At 52.6% G+C, this 16921-nt stretch overlaps 1 protein-coding gene across 1 annotated transcript in view; it reads left to right on the forward strand.

Annotated features, from left to right (window-relative positions):
• The window catches only part of SLC7A1 (solute carrier family 7 member 1), a 30361-nt gene that overhangs the window by 9065 nt on the left and 4375 nt on the right, over nt 1-16921 (forward strand). The window contains exons 2-8 of the mRNA XM_007471433.1: nt 4611-4994; nt 8047-8205; nt 9823-9997; nt 11623-11744; nt 12246-12468; nt 13193-13332; nt 16044-16146. Of these exons, the coding sequence (XP_007471495.1) occupies nt 4625-4994; nt 8047-8205; nt 9823-9997; nt 11623-11744; nt 12246-12468; nt 13193-13332; nt 16044-16146 (1292 nt within the window). The 5' untranslated portion in view covers nt 4611-4624. The remainder of the gene's footprint in view (nt 1-4610; nt 4995-8046; nt 8206-9822; nt 9998-11622; nt 11745-12245; nt 12469-13192; nt 13333-16043; nt 16147-16921) is intronic.

Consider the following 16921-nt stretch of genomic DNA (forward strand, 5'->3'; position numbering starts at 1 on the left):
TTTCCTTCCCTCCTTCCACGTGCCCACACATTGGGTCTCCATCTGCATCAGCCGGTCCCCTCCACACCACAGCTTTTTTTTTAACTTTAAGCTCTCGCACCCGGCCCTCCTGACATCCGGGGGATGTGAATCTGGCTTGTAGAAGAACTTCCTTCAACTCAGGTTTTGCTCCTTTGCCGTGAGTCTCCGTCCCCACGATGGCCCACGTCCCGAAACGCTCTTATTTTGGACCCCTTGGACCACATCTGGTTGAGAGGGCCCTGTCGTGGGCCCTCTGCTCCCTTCCTTGTGAAACTTGCATGCACTCTAGAGCCTTGGGGGCTCCTGGGGGGAGTCCCCCACGTGGCCGTAGGAGAGCTGAAGTGAGTTTGCTGACTCGTCTGCCCCCTGGTCTGTGTGTCCCGCAGGTGAGCGCCCTAGCAAGGACCTACTTTCTCTAGCCCGGGACACGTGTGGACCACGGTGCATCATTCTCCCACAGGAATGGCAGATTTTACTCTAGGTGGCTCCCATGTCTGGGACCGTTGTAAAGATCGCTTAAAGGAAAAGCACAAGTATGGGCAATAAAATTTCAATATAAAGACTTTCCCCAAAGGATTTATGAACTTAGTGTCTACCGCAGCCTACATCTAACCTCTTCCCCTCCCTCCCACGAGCCATTAAGCAGACTTTTTCAGTGATGGGACTGTCATGACGTTTGAGAGTAAAAAAAAAAAAAAATCATGCAGTTCACACTTGCCCACCTTTGTCAGACACCTTGAAAACAGCATCTTTATCTCTGCAATCTGGACCCATGGGATCACTTGGCTCCTGTTGTTATATAGTGATTACCAGAATAAAACTTGGAGTTAGAAATTCTGTGGGAAAGGGGCAGATTTTCTTTGCTTTTCTGAGAGGATAACACATAAGGTAAGTGCTCTTTAATAATAAATGAATCGGGAGTAAGACGGATCTGAGGCTCTTGCTATTACAGGATTTCTGTCAAAAACTGAAAGTGCAGGTGTCGACTGTTGCACAAATTCCTCCCCACCTGAGAGGGTAACGTAATTTCCGGATAATCCTTTCAGAGTAGTTGGTGACTGTCTGCGTAAATCCCAGCAGCAGGATGTCCGCATGACCCTGACGTTGCCGGTGTTGGCGTGGTTAGATGGGTTTTACACGGAGAAGTTTCATTTGGTCTCACTGCTGGCTGAGTGCCCACCTTAGGAGTCCAGGCATGAACGTGAGTCGCGCCGTAATGTGTACAAAATGCCGCCAGGTGATGCCACCTGGAGAACAGTTTTTGCATGACTCCCAAGGAGACAGAAAGGACACTTCTTTAAAATAAACCCGAACAAGGTTAGCGAGCATCTCATTTTCTCCTACCCTGGAAAGTAGAAACAGACAGCGCACTTGTATTTTCTGCATTCTCAGCACTAGGCCTCAGCAGCTGCATTTCTGTCCCAGTGGCTTCCAAAGAAGTTGGGTTTGCCCTTTCCCCAGACAGCAGGGAGCACCGAGGAAGTAACCAAGGTGAAACTAACGGGCCCTCCTGTGCTCCCGTCCACTGGCACCCGGAGAACTTCCCTCTGGCTCCTGTGAGGGAGAAACAACCCAGGACCCTTCGTGAGAAACGGGGGCGCTGTGTCCCTGCTTAGAAGTCCGCTGCCTCCCTGGAGTCTCGGTTTGTGGCCTCAACCAAGAAGTCCCTTTCACATACGGTTGAAAACCTGTGTCTAAAATCTGTATCTAAATTTACAGAATTCGACGCTCGCCCCCTTTATTTTGAAGATGGTGTGGGGGCCCCCCAGGGTTAGTAAGTGGGTTCTTGGAGAGGGTTTCCACCTGTGCCGGTGGTACCACCCAGGGGCATGTGGCACACGCACTGCAGCTGCGCGTCCAGGGGGGTCATTCCGGCCTAAAGCGAGGTCATCGGGCTCTCGGGAAAGTGTCCCCAGGCTCCAGTGTGCCCCTTGCCAGGCGTCCCAGTCGGGTCACTCCGGCAGCTCTTGCTTCTGCTCCAGACGGCAGCACATCTGAGAAAGGCGTGTGCGCTGTGGACCCAGCCCTTCCAAAGAGCCCAGGGCACAGTGTGTCTGATTGTTCAGAGGAAGGCGGGTGCCTCCTGGGCCCTGGGGTTACTTTACTCTGTGAAGCTGAGGAAAGAAAACGCTATTTAACTGCATTCTCTTTGCTTTACACTTGGTTTTGGGGAGAGAATCCGTCTGTTATGAACCAACAACTACATCTAGGAGAGGACGTGAGCAGGTCAGCGCTCTCTCTAAATGTCAGTCCCATTTACCAGCCAAGTTAGAAACAATGCCAGTAATCGGGAGCTTTCACACTCCGCTTCCCTTGAAGGTTCCTGGCTTCTTAAAATATTCCCCTCCCTCCCCAAAATGCTGCTGAGAAGTTATGTGCTGCATCTTCACGCATTCCTCTTCTGCTAAGGGTTGTGTTGAAATGGTGCATCTTCCCTTTTGACTTGTTATCCAAGCAGTGGTTTATTAAAGGCTTTGCTGTTGTTCACAGCCTGACTTGAATGAATCCAGGTAAATCCTGGGAGGAAGAAAGGGAAAGGCAGGCCCCTCCGGACAGCACCAGAGCCCCGGCAGGCCCTCACTGCCTGACCGAGCATCAGCAACTGGCCAGTGCGTGGCCGGAAACACCCCGGGCGCCATTGCTCTTTTGCGTGTCTCCTGTTCTGCCCCTGCCCTCTCAGCTCTTACCAGCCCCTGTGTCTGTGATTTTCCTGCTCCACTGCTGTTCCACTAACAAGGTCTTCTTCCCTCATTTCCTCCCACTTCCTCCCCACCTCACTGACGGTGATATCATTTCCGCCCGCCAACGCCAACGCCAACGCCAGACCCAGATGTGGGGCTAGCACCCCGCACCTTCTGAGCTCGTGACCCTGTCTGACGCTTGGTGTCTGAGTTGTTTTCTCGTCTTTACGAGAAGGAGATCAGATCGGATGAGGTTTATTGCCCACTCTAGCTAAAAACTGAGTCTTGAGAAACTTTCTCTCTCCTCTTGGCCTGGCAGAGAGGACCATCCACTGGTCCCTCTGTGACCGGGAGCTGGCCAGTGACATGACCCACGGGGGCCTGGCCTGAGGCTGGGAGGGGGCGGGGCCACAAGGGTGTGGGCGGGCGGTCCCGGGCACCAGGTGGTTGGGTGTGGACTTGGCTGGACGTGCCGTCTCCATTTAGACGGTTTTGCTTTCCAGTGACTTGCTTACAGCAAAGGTAGGTCAGTAAATACCCATGGATCATAAAGATGAATTTTTAGTAGCTAAAAGTCATGGTGATAGCTTATCTCTGCACATGCTGTTGTCTGAAAACTATCTTAGCACACGTTTATAGATTTATAGAGAAGTCGTGAAGCTAGTACAGAGAGTGCCCACGTGCCCCGCACCTACTTTTCTCTCTGGTTAACATCTTACACTAGTGTGGTATTTTGGTTATGATTAACGAGCCGATATTGATACAGCGGAAGTCCACGCTTTATTCAGACCACCTTACTTTTCCCTGCCGTCCTCCTTCTGTTCCGGGATCCCATCCCCTCCCACGTGACGTGTGGCATCCTGTCTCCGTGGGCTCCCCCTGCTCGAGACGGTTCTCCGACCTTCCTTGTTTTTGATGACTCCTGACGATTGGGCAGGTGTTTCGTAGAGAGTTCCTCGCCTGTGATTTGTCTGATCTTTTTCTCAGGATTAGCCTGGGCTTATGGGTTTGGGGAGGAGGCTGTCAGAGGTAAAGGCCCTTCTTATCACATCATACGGTCAACTATAACTTGTCACTTGATGTCGACCTTGGCTACCTGGCCGGGGCCGTGTCTGTCAGCGTTTAATTCACTGTCCTGGGATGCTGACCTGAGATGCTGTTCACGGTGTGGGTGGCATCCTGGGACCCCCACTGGGTGTGTCCCGTGTGAAAGTCGGAGGCCAGGAGCCATATGTGCACGGGGGCCCCCCTCTTGGCATGTGATCAGGAGGGCATCACATAGCACTTTGGGCCAACATTTTGGTCCAGAGGAGAGGTGCTTCCCCGAGTAGTGACGGTTACAAGGAGCCCTAACTTGTTAGTAATTCAACGCTTTTCTGCTCTGGACCTAACTCTGTGTTAAAGTGGAGACGGCTTGACCCCTGCCGTCTCAGAGGATCCCAGGAAGGTCTCTAAACCATTGCTATTCAAGGCCTCTGGGTCCTAATAATTATATTAAAATGTGGTTTGGTTTTCTTTCCCCAGCAGCCCACTTGGAACGGTGTCTTGCTTTTCCTGGCAAATCGCACGATTATTGAGGGCAGGAACGACGTCCTTAATGTGTGCCTCTCGTGCTCTTTCTGCCCATAGAAGGCTCTCGGTTAAGAACTGAAATCAGTGTGGAGGCTCAGAGACCAGAGTCCACTCGGCCGGCGCGTGGGCCTCCGGGTGTTTCTCCCGCTGGTTAAGCCTGAGACCGGGAGGCCGTGGGTGGGTGTTGTGACCGCGGGTCGTGGAATCGTGACGTGCGAGGCCTTAGCTGTAGGTGATGACACGGGACCACCTCGCCATCTGTGCTGCGACGAAGGGGGTTAATGGGCGAGAGCGGGGCGATGCTGAAACACACACCTTTGTTCTTTCTCTCAGCAGATTTGAGCCGCAGGATGGGGTGCAAGGTGCTGGCGGGCATCGGGCAGCAGATGCTGCGGCGGAAGGTGGTGGACTGCAGCTGGGAGGGGAGCCGGCTGTCCCGCTGCCTCAACACGTTCGACCTGGTGGCGCTGGGCGTGGGCAGCACGCTGGGGGCCGGCGTCTACGTGCTGGCCGGGGCCGTGGCCCGGGAGGATGCGGGGCCCGCCATCGTCATCTCCTTCCTGGTGGCCGCGCTGGCCTCGGTGCTGGCCGGCCTCTGCTACGGCGAGTTTGGCGCTCGGGTCCCCAAGACGGGCTCGGCCTACCTCTACAGCTATGTCACCGTGGGCGAGCTCTGGGCTTTCATCACCGGCTGGAACCTCATCCTCTCCTACATCATCGGTAGGTCTCGGAGGCCCGGAGCCTGCCCCCTGCCACCTCGGTTGTTCCCACCCCAGCTGTGGGCCACGCCCCGCTTGGCTCCCTAGACACACAGAGTCTGGCGCCTCCCCGGCACCTGCGCCTCGCTGAACTGCTACAGTTTCCCTTTTCCTCTAACGCAAGGCGGAGGCCACCCTCGGGCATCACTGCCCTTGCTTTTTAATGATCAAGTACATGGGACGACCTTAGTGGGGACAAGCCAGGCCCGCAAGGAGGCCAGTCCTGTTAGCACGACAGACACAGGATCAGTAGGATGTTTGTATCTAGTTAGAAAGGACGTAGTCTCTTTGAGTATTTTTTTTTCTGATACTTAAGTAAATACATCACTGATACAGAAATATTTAGGAAACGTGGAAGAGCGCAAAGAAGAAAGTAGAAATGACCCCCTCTGACAGCCTGGAGACGTTAATTCTCTTATTCATTCATCCCTTCAGCGAACGTTCATCAGGTACCTCCTCTGCCCGGCATCCCGCTCAACGTTAGACCCCGTGGAGGAGCAGGGTGACCTCTGTTCACAGAGTTTAGGGATATAACACGGTTAATATTCTTGTGAACCTGAATGTATATTTTTCTGTCTAGAGTGTCTCTGTACTTGTAAAACAATGTATAGTGTACGTTTTTCATAGCGTTATTTTTCCATAGTAATATTCTTTTTTTTCCTTTCTGTAAGTTTGTTTATTTATTTATTTTCTTTTTGGCTGCATTGGGTCTTCATTGCTGTGCGCAGGCTTCAGTAGTTGTGCCACGTGGGCTCAGTAGTTGTGGCTCGCGGGCTGTAGAGCGCAGGCTCGGTAGTTGTGGCGCACGGGCTTAGTTGCTCCGCGGCATGTGGGATCGTCCCGGACCAGGGCTCGAACCCGTGTCCCCTGCCTTGACAGGTGGATTCTTAACCACTGTACCACCAGGGAAGCCCCGTGGTAATATTCTTGATGATGTACCATTATATAGATTTATATACAGATAATTGATTGGGTGCCTTTGTGGGGTATTTAGATTGTTTCCAGCTGTGTTGTTGTTATAAATAGTAAATTACTTAATGTCTTTGGCATAAAAAAGAAAAAGCTGTGCTTTTTCCTTTAAAATGGTCTAAGAAGCAGAATGTCTGGGCCAGCGGGCCTGCGTATCTACAAGGCCCGTGTTGCCTGTAACCCTCCTGACGGCCAAGGGCCCCTTTTCCTCACGTCCTTGCCGACTCTGGACTTGGCGTCAGCATTAGAAACAACCAACCAACGAACGGAAACACCAAAAACATAGTCTTTTCTGTTCGGTAGGTTTCAGTGTTACTCTCTTTATATTATTTGTATTTTAATTACAGCCGAAGCTGAGCACGTCCACCTAAAAGAAACAAACGCCTGAATGTAAGAATAGCTGAAGGATACGAATGGCCGGTTCGCAAACAGAAATAATACAAATGGCCACTAAATGTGCCAGTTCTGTTTTAGCTCTTTGTAGTAATATCAGAAAACCGGGGCCCGGGATGAGTTGAACCCCGTGGGCCCCGCTGGCTCCCACGCCCGCCCTCTGGGAAGCCGTGTGTGGCGCTGGGCCTCCTCCTGGGCTCCACCAGGCTCCCTGGGCGACACCCTCCCTTTCTTTCCAGCACCTGCCGAGAGCTTACTCTTCTGGGTTGGAAGATAAAATTCCTAATCACGTTTTTCTCAGTGCAGCACCAAAACTTGCAACCATACACGTCCTTACAAGCTGCAGCCTCTCGGTGGGAACGCAGCTATTTTAAAGGGGCCGTCATGTTTCCAGAGGATTTACCTGCGAATAAAGCAGAATGGTGAACGTGCAGCGCCTGCGGCTTCCGGACCAGCAGGTGGCGACGGGGCCTTGTCTCGTGAGACGCAGCCCCGTGCTACTGCAGGCGGTTCTCGGCCTCACCTCCGGAGCAAGGGCAGCTTTTCTATCAAATGTGTTTCTTTTAAAAGCCATGATTCAGAGGTGGGGAGGGGTAGGCTGGCAGGAAAAGCTGGGCAGCCCTGTTGGCAGCGAGCTGGCCTCTGAGGCAGGAGAGGCTGGCCTCTGAGGCAGGAGAGGTAGTGACCTTTTTCTTCACTGGGTTGTGGCCTCGAAGGACAGAACTCATCATAGGCTGGCTACTAGGGATGAGGAAATGTGGTTTCCTTTTTGGGTTGTTGGAAAAACACTTAGCGTGAGACCAGACGGTGAAATGGAGTCCCGCAGGTCACTCTGGCCAAGTTCTGTGGAAGATCCAGACCACGGTCACCAGCAAGGCCCCCTTTGAAGATAAAGAAACTTTTTGTGGATATTGGAACTTTAGCGACATTTCCTGAGAAGCATTGCTGGAAAAGCAGTGACGTTATTCAGATTAAGAGAGAGAGAGAGCAGTCAGAGCTGCTCTTGGCCTTTGGGGTGCTGGACGCTGCATCCAGCACGTCGGGCAGACCCTCGGGGCCACGGCCCGCGTCAGGTGGTGCCCGCCTGGGCCCGGAGCAGCAGAGACTTTGCTGCTGACGTGCAGCCAGCCCCCAGCCGCCGTCCTTAGTCCCCCGCAGCGGGAGGCAGGCCTGTCAGCTCTGCTGCTGGGGTCTTTGGGGAGGCGCTTCCTGAGGAGTGTGGCCCCTGCTCACTGCAGCCCAGGAATGGGTTGTGAAGTCACCTGAACGGTTTGCCCTCAGGAGTTCTTGTCGGACGAGACCAGATAAGTAGAGCTCAGTGCTGTCAGAGCGGCGCCTCTACGCTCAGGGCGACATTAGTTTGCTAGACTTTTACTGTGACTGAGTTACGTGTGCATTCGAAACACATGCTATACACGTCGTATTGACTGTGATGGAAAACAGGTTTCTTGCCAGGCTCCACTTCTCGCGTCTCTGCAAACACTAACTGACCCTCACTTCCGAGTCAGCACGTCCCGGGGTCCGGCGGCTGCCGCGGGACCCCCGTGCGCTGGCTGCGACCCCTGCGTGAGTGCTGCCGGTGCCGGGCTTGGTGACGGGCGCTCCGTTGACCGGTGCCCTGCAGTTTCGTCTGATGGTGTGTTTCGCGGCAGGTACTTCGAGCGTAGCCAGAGCCTGGAGCGCAACGTTTGACGAGCTGATTGGCAAACCCATCGGGGAGTTCTCGCGGAAGCACATGGCCCTGAATGCGCCTGGGGTGCTGGCCGAAAACCCGGACATATTTGCCGTGATCATAATTCTCATCTTAACAGGTAAAGCCACACACCGGAAGGCGCTGGGTTGGAGCGAGGGGTCCGAGGTGTAGGACAGGCTCCCATTAAGTTGCTTTCTTCCTTTTCTCTTTCTCCCATCCCCCCATTTTCTTCTCCTTTTTGTGGTGGATACAGACATCTTTTTTGTCAGAATGGCTTCTTAGAGATTCACGTGGGATTGACCTCTTGAATCGGTCGAGTTACGTGTCATTTAATTAAAAGAGAATCTCAGGTGTTTGCGTAACTGTTTGTGGAGTAAGATTTTGTAACTGCTGCAGGCTTTTTGATACAGAAATACAAATTCTTTGGAGTCAGCGGATGACTACTTGGAAAAGGAAAGTTGGCGTTTGTCAGCCAGGGCGATGTGGAGGAATGAGGGCCTCAGTGTTGGCGAAGGCTCGGGTGGTTTACACCCAACGGCCGGTAAAACACGCTTTAAATAAATAAGCTTCACCACGAAGTTGCTGGTACAGAATTTTAAAGTCGCAGACATGGCTTGAGCACAGCTGATGGCAGCTGCTTAGTGACACTTATCCGAGTCTCAGCCACTAGGATGGGAGTTTTGTTTGTATAAACATTAAGCTGAAATGCAGATAAATTCTCCTTTGAGGTTAGAAAATCTTGGATGGGTTTTAAAAACAACGTGCCGTATTTTACACACCACATAATTGAAACCATTCCGCACAGGCCAGTCTCAGCAGCATTTCTGGTCCAGCTGGCAGGAACATGTATCAGAAATTAAGTCTGCACGAGTGAGACTTTCATAAACACGAGAGGGAGGGACGCTGAAGAACAAACATGGCGGAGGAGTGTTCCCTGTGATGAATTGCTCAATTCTGTCCTAATGCCCGTTTTTCAGAATTCAGTCTATTACGTAGAGCGTCTTTTGTTTTAAAACGTATGAGAGACCTACACGGCAGGGCAGTAGTTTCCAATCAGGTCAGTGGTCACGTGTCACCAGGCACCTTCCCTGCCTCTTTTCTTGCCCAGCCGAGAGTTCACTACAGAAGCGTCACGTGGCTCCCGTGGGTTTTTATCATTCGGTGTCTTCTTTATCCTGAGTTTACAAGCTGGCACTAGTCTAGCGTATACATTGTTCTTCGTGTGCTGAGTCCCAGGAGGACCCGTACGTGGCAGGGGTCCCACAGCCCAGGTGGCTGTCACTGCTAGCACCCCGTAGCAGTGAGTGCATGACTCCTCTTCTGGGAAACTCTCACCCTCCCAAGAAACTGAGCAAAGTGTCTCTTGGAGGAAATGAAATCCTGCCCCCGAGGGTGGCTCTCGGGGATGGAGGTTCAGGAAGAGGGAGGGCCTTGCTCTCGGGGGCCGTTGGCTGACACGTCGCTGCCTCTGCTGGTGTCCCTGGCCTGGCGTCTCGAGTCCAGAGGGGATCTGGAAGGCCAGCCTTGATGGCTTTGTTCAGCACCCCCTCAGACCTTGGTTATTTTGATCCCTGCCTCTAGAATGAGAATTAATTCAGCCCCATTTCCTCCTCGGAGGTCTGACGCTGCTTGGATTCTTTTTAAGTCACCCTCTCGTCCCCGTCCCCATCCCAGAAGGACGTGCCTGGTACGAGGTTAACACTGAGAGAGAGTTTCTGTTGATGCGCTTTTACAGGACTTTTAACTCTGGGCGTGAAAGAGTCAGCCATGGTCAACAAAATATTCACGTGTATCAACGTTCTGGTCCTGGGCTTCATCATGGTGTCGGGATTTGTGAAAGGATCAATTAAGAACTGGCAGCTTACGGAGGAGGATTTCCAGAACACATCTGGCCGCCTCTGCCTGAACAAGTGAGTGTCGCTCTGTCTCTGGGTTCGCGACAGTCATGACGTTGGTGATGCCGTCGGCTATGAAAATACGAGTCTTTTTTTTTTTTTTTAGTGTAATTTGAACTAGAATGTTTTGTTATTATTTAATTGTGTTTTTTTGCAGTCAGGTAGCTGAGGGTGTTTGATTTGTTTGAAGTTTGGGTTAAGTTTTCTTTCCTTGCACTTGACTGCACACTGTATGACTAAGGAAGGTGTTGGGGAAACAGCATCCTCATTCTAATTCCAGAACTGTGCCTGGTTGGGGTCATCATCAGACTCACTCAGGAGTCCCTTTCCCTCATACTCTGTTTCACGATCAAGCTCTCAATTTTGTTTTCAGAAAAGATTTTCTCTGCAGCACCGTGGTGGTAGCCACTTTATTTTGAAGTGCCTTCCTATTTGATACCCTAGAACAAAGAAGAAATACGTGGAACTTTTATCAGAGGCTTTTTTCAGAGGTTTTCAGAATTACTGAAGTTCAGAATGTGGCTATGATAACCTCTTTCACTCGCACTCAGCTTGTGCTGCGTCAGCCCTGAGAGACCGTGGCCCCGTCTCCCTTCCGTATCTGGGGCTCAGGACACCCAGGGCTGGAGGCAGGTGCCTGGCCAGCTCCCCAGGCCTCTAGGTGCACCCTTACCGACAGGCTCATCTTATCCAGGAAACAAAAGCCAAACATTGAAACGGGCGTTTCTGATCTTTTTTTGTCAGCTTTTTGGGTAAATTTTAGGGTCCTAGGATGGAGAGTGGGGAGTTTTCATTTTGTATACAATTCTGTTTTAATTATGGCTAAAGGTTAAACTGCTCTGATGAAGAGACCTTCCTAAAAGTGCAGTGGCTTTAAAATGATGTCTCAGGTCCTGGAATGAACAGTCGGTGGGGGCGGGGGGGGGGGGCTGGCCAGCAAGACTGCACGCTGGCTTTCAGCGACCCGATCATCCGCCCGGCTGTCCCGTCAGCCTTGAGGACGCCGTCTTCGTGCACCTGGTTGCATCTGGGCTGTGGGCACAGGCATGGCCCAGCTCTCCCACAAGGGGACAGAGCGTGAGGACAGTGCACTCAGATCCGGAAGACCCGTCCCCACCTGCACGGGCACCCGCGCCATTCACTTGGCGCACGGGAGGCAGGGGCGGCTTAAGACATGCTTTTCTCCACCGAAACAGTTCACCCTTTCTAACCGCGGCATCTCTGGAAATGCTTGTTTTCAGACATGAGCCACTGGTAAACGTGCAAGACTTTGCATTTTGGTCCCAGGCGGGCGGGGACCGCTGCGCCTGGCGGGCAGCTGAGCCATGCTCTGGGGGTCCCGGGGGAGAGGCTGCAGTTGCTGGTTCCTCCCCTTCCTGACGGGCACCCTGCCTTGCGGTCCCTGCCCCGCACGAATCAATATTTAGCCAGGGCGTCTGGAAAGGGCTTGGGGGCCCCCTCGCAGCCCTGGCCGTGAAAAGCAGGGAGGCCCGTCGCCCAGGAGTGTGGTGGCTGTGACAGCTGTCCCAGGACCGTTCACCACGGGTGGGGGGCCCGGCCGCAGTGGGGACAGCTGGGATGGCTCCTGTTGGGGACCACGGAGCTGGCGCTGGCCTCTTGACTATGGCTCTCTCTTCCAGTGACACGGAGGAGGGGAAACCTGGTGTCGGGGGGTTCATGCCCTTCGGGTTCTCCGGTGTCCTGTCGGGGGCAGCCACCTGCTTCTATGCGTTCGTGGGCTTCGACTGCATCGCCACCACAGGTATGCCCGCCGCCCTTGGCCCGCCCGGGCCCACCTGGCCAGGTCGCCGCTCCCCTTCCCGGGCGTGCGCGTGCCCGTTGCCGCTCTCTCCCTCCCGAGTGCCGTGTGCGTGCGCACCTTCCTGCTAGTCTTGGCTTCACCACTCCCCGAGTGGCAGGCCTGACGGGAAGCGGCATCCTGAACGAGACCGCCGGTCCCCTGCGGGCCGGGAGGATGGCATAGCTGCGGCTGATTGCAGACCTGTGCGCCCTCCGGGAGAAATAGGGCTGCTAAAAACACCGTCGTCCTGGTGACTGAACAGGCCGGGCTCCCGGGCCTCCCGCGTGTTCTCTGCTAAAGGCAGCGAGTCTTCCTCGCCGACCATCAGTGTAAAGGCCGAGAACACTGTCCCTGGGCTTGTGGGTGTCGTGGTCTGTGGTGCTGGGGGAAGGCCCTGGTCCCCACAGGGCCGCGTGCCGTGGGGTGGTCCCGAGCCCCCGGCTGACCCCTTGCTCCTTGCAGGGGAGGAGGTCAGGAACCCCCAGAAGGCCATCCCCGTGGGCATCGTCGCGTCCCTCCTGATCTGCTTCGTCGCCTACTTCGGGGTGTCGGCCGCCCTCACGCTCATGATGCCCTACTTCTGCCTGGACAAGGACAGCCCCCTGCCAGACGCCTTCAAGCACGTGGGCTGGGAGGGCGCCAAGTACGCAGTGGCCATCGGCTCCCTCTGTGCCCTTTCCACCAGGTGAGGAAGCGGAAACTCTCGGGAAGGCGCATCTGCTGTGGATATTCCTCTCGTCCCTTGAAATAGAGCCAAACCCCAGCCCTGATCGTGTGGCTTCCCCCCTCGTGCTGCTGCCGGTCACCCCAAGGGCTGTTTGTGTTACTGACATTTCATCTCGAAGCACCCGAAGCCCACATCTTAGCACTATCTGCTCAGCAAGGTCCTGCTTCTCTGTCCCCATCTGTGGCCACTGGACCAGGCCGCCTCTGTGAACGCTGTCTTTTGGCCCTTAGTTTGGCCATAAAGCAGAGGCTGCCTTGAAAAGGGGAGCACGTACCTTTTAACGAGAAACACTTGGCTCTGATGTTTTCTGCTGGCCTGGACACACGGGAGGTATTTGCTAAAAACGGATTGACCACAGAGAAATCCTCATGAATGCAGCGATGCTCTTATTTTCTGTTTGATTCAGCTAGAAATAATCACGGGAATAAATACATAATTTCTCTTCCATAAAACTATGTCTAGCTGCCACGCTAGTTTACGTTACACGTCTCCCGTTCCTGTTAGACTTTGCAGTAAAAGTGCTTTTCCGGGGGTTGGTGTGTTGAGTCCCCGTCTCTTAGGTGCGGGCTTCACAGTTTGGAGACAGCTGCCTCTCCTCGGTGGTAAACACGCATGGTGCGTTACGGTGCCTTTATTCCCATGAGATATTTTACGGATGCATTTTGCTTTTCCTCCCATCTAGCCTTTTAGGGTCCATGTTTCCCATGCCTCGAGTTATCTATGCCATGGCTGAAGATGGACTGCTGTTTAAATTTTTGGCCCAGATCAACGACAGGACCAAAACACCAATAATCGCCACGTTAACCTCAGGTGCCATTGCTGGTAAGAACTGGAATTTCACATGCCAGTATTTTCACAGTGGAGTTATTATCCCCTAGGGAAATATCTTGAATTGTGCTGGCCTGAGAGACGTTGTAAGTGGTCTTTTTTAACTTTGGGTTTTTACTCTTGTACCTGGTTTATTTGAAGGTAACTAAGTGCCTTTTTGACAAAAGGCAGAAGCCAGTTTTACAGAGGATGTGATGGAATTCTCAAACAATTTGAATTTTTAAATTGTTATCGTTTCATTGGACAGAGCTTAGATTACACGCTGTTCCTTCAAAGCCCGGTGTCTTTCCCCTTTTCTGAGTGTCCCTGAGCAGACCTTGGTGGGATGACATTTTACACGGTACAAGCCAAGTGACTTTTTGTTGGTACTGGAAATTCACCATCCGTGTGTCTTAGCTTGTGAATTCTCTGGGAAGTGGGAATCCCTTATGATCGATGCTTTATAAAACGTGTCACCTATTCCCCAGGGGACACTGAGGGTGTGGCTGGTCAAGCCATTCGCCCTGAGTTTATAAACAATGGCAGGTCCAGAGGAGGCTGATTGGACCGCATATCGGGTCCCTCACCAAGAGGACAGTTCCGAGAGATGAGAGCTGGGGGCTAGAGAACCCTTGGAGCTCTGTGTGTGCCACGAAAGCCATGGCAGCCCTGCAGGGAGACTGTGCTTTTTTTTTAATGTTTCCTCCTTGAATTGCGTTTCATAGCCCAGGAGGCAGGTGCACACAGATGAGAAGCGGAGGCTCAGAGAGGTAAAGTGAGGATGCTCTCGCCCGGTGAGTGCAGAGCTTGCCTCTTGGTTCCTGGTTTGTTTTGGGGCCCAAATGGCTGGTTCCTTCCAGTCCATGAGTAGAGCAGTGGGTCTTCTTGGTAAATGATGACACATGATACCAGTCACAGCTGTATCACAGGAACTTGTCCAATAGCCTTGGGTGAGGCGTATGACCATCTGAAGGAGTGGATTGTTGTTAGTAGCATTTGTGCCCTTAGCAACGTGTGCTTATAGTTTTTTGGATTAACGTTATATAATGAAGGAAAGCCAGTTTTTCTTACTTTACACGTTTGTTATGTGAGTCTGCATTCCTGAGGGTGATTGCAGTGGGGAGATGAAGGGGCACCACGTGTCAAAATGTGACCAGTATGTTTAAGGGCTTAAGGGATTGGAAATAGTGTTTTTTCAGTATTTACTTGTAATTTGACTGTATTGAAGACTGTGCTGATTAAGGGACATCGAACTATAATCTTTACAGTGACTGGAGAATACTCACATCGCCAAACCAAGGCTTTGCTTTGCTTTTCACGTGGCAGAGGTGGTAAATGAGTATTTCGTTTTCTAGAATCACCTCACATGGAAGAAGTCTGGCTCGAGTTCCTCTGAGTGGGAACGTAGGCATTTGTGGCGCACACAGGGGGATCCTCTTCTAATTATCCAGAGGGGCTCACTGCCCTTTAATGCTGTTTTGTAGCCTCAGTTTGAATTTGTTGTAGTTGCAGTGGTCTGTGTGGGCTTGAGAAATATTTGTGGAAAAGTTACGGCTTAGTGTTTATGTTTCAACTTGCGTTGATTGCATGTGATTTGAAAATATCCCAAAGTAGATCCAGCCAAGTTATTTTTTAGATGGGAAACTTGACACATATACCCACATAAATAGACATGCATACTCTCATAAAAATCTACAAAAGATTTTCAAAGAAGCATGCATGTTTTGTTTTGCTTGAAGTGGGGTCATGGTGAAGGGACTGTATTGTCTGGGAATAACACTGCTTTCCATGCCCACCTCCTGGGTTAGAATCCTGTGTTGAGGGCAGCGGACTTGCCCCCAGCCGCCTCCTCACCACTGTTGCCTGCTGATGCGAGTCTCCGGTGAATGCTTGGGAAGGCCAGTGGCTGTCTGGTCTGCCTTGTTCAATGGCACATACCTAGCACCCAGTGACTGGCACGCTCACGAGTGCCACTGGATGAGGGATGAGGGATGAATGGGGTGGATGATGGATGGAAGGATGGGTGGATGATGGGTGGAGGATGGATGGATGGATGGATGATGGATGGGTAGATGATGTATGATGGATGGATGGATGGATGGATGGATGATGGGTGGGTGGATGGATCATGGGTGCATGGTGTATGGCTGGATGATGGAGGGATGGATGATGGGTGGGTAGATGATGGATAGATGGATGATGGGTGGGTAGATGATGGGTAGATGATGGATGGATGGATGGTGGATGGGTGGGTGGTGGATGGGGCGGTGGATAGATATACATGTCTATCTATGCGTCTGCATGGTGTAGGGGAAGATACATTGGGCTCAGAGCCATAAGAAGCTAGCTCAGAGCCTGACTCTTCCACTTAATAGCTGTGTGACCTTAGGTAAGTCTCTCAGCATGTCTGAACTTCACTTTCTCCATTTGTAGTGTAGGGATGGCTGGCAAAATTGCCATGAGGGTCAAAAAGGATCATGTTGATAAAAGTACTCTCCATATAAATGTTAATTATTATTACTGTCTGTTGAGAGCTGCATATATGGTTAATCCTGAGCTTTTATCCCCTTTAAGCAAAGTCACAGTGTTTTTCCATGGAAAGGGCCGGGGAGGGCGAGGGGGAAGGTAGAAACAGCACGCCTCACACAGCCTGGGTCCCAGGTGGGTTGTGGTTCTGGCTGGCTGTGGAGGGCCAAGCTCGGTCCTGACGTTCGTTTCCTCCCCAGGTGTGATGGCCTTCCTCTTCGACCTGAAGGACTTGGTGGATCTCATGTCCATTGGCACTCTCCTGGCCTACTCTTTGGTGGCTGCCTGTGTGTTGGTCTTACGGTAGGTATGGCTCTCTCGGTTCCAGGACAGAGGCACCCTGCCAGCCTTCTTTTTAGCAGTTTGTGTCAATGGTTTATACAGTGTAAACTTTAGGCTGCGGACAGCTCCTTTGGGACCCGCCTGGGAGAGGGTGGCATCTGGTGGTTGAAAGCCTGGTTACAGAGAGTGTTCCTGAAGAGTCCGGGGTGGCCCCACCTGTCTCTCTCATGGGCCCTGATTCTTCTGGCTAGATGTTGGGAGGGTAGAGACAGGTTATCAACCCGACTGTTGGGCCTGGATCCTTGGATCAGAATTTTTGAAGGCTTAGGGTAACGATTTCAATTTGGTCCAGGTTCTGGGACAGAGAGGACTGGGGTCAGGCCCTGGTGGGAACTGGGAGAATCCGAGACCTGTGAAACGTGGGTCAGTGTGATGCTTCCGTGGCAGCAGTGCACCGGCCCCAGAGGAGTGAGTGCCGTTACAGGTCCCAGAGTAGCCAACAGTGTTCAGGAAGACTCTCCCGGTTCTGGCTTGGAGTCCTGTCTGGACCGGGCCAGCCCCGTGGAGGGCCCTAATAAAGCAGTTCTGGGCCGAGGCTTGGTGTCCTGGGGTCCTCTGCTTCCACGGTGCCCCTCTTTTCAAGCACACCCCTGCTCCAGTTTCCCTTTGCTCTGGGAGACAGGGCTCTGCTTTCTCACTCCCAGGAACGACCCCAGGTAAGGGTACATGATGAGAACAGATACTCGTGGAGGTGCTCAGTGTGGCCACCTAGGGAGAGCCCCCCCCCCCCCCCTCC

The sequence above is a fragment of the Lipotes vexillifer genome, unplaced genomic scaffold (assembly GCF_000442215.2).
Source record: "Lipotes vexillifer unplaced genomic scaffold, Lipotes_vexillifer_v1.1 scaffold543, whole genome shotgun sequence".
NCBI lineage: Eukaryota > Metazoa > Chordata > Mammalia > Artiodactyla > Lipotidae > Lipotes > Lipotes vexillifer.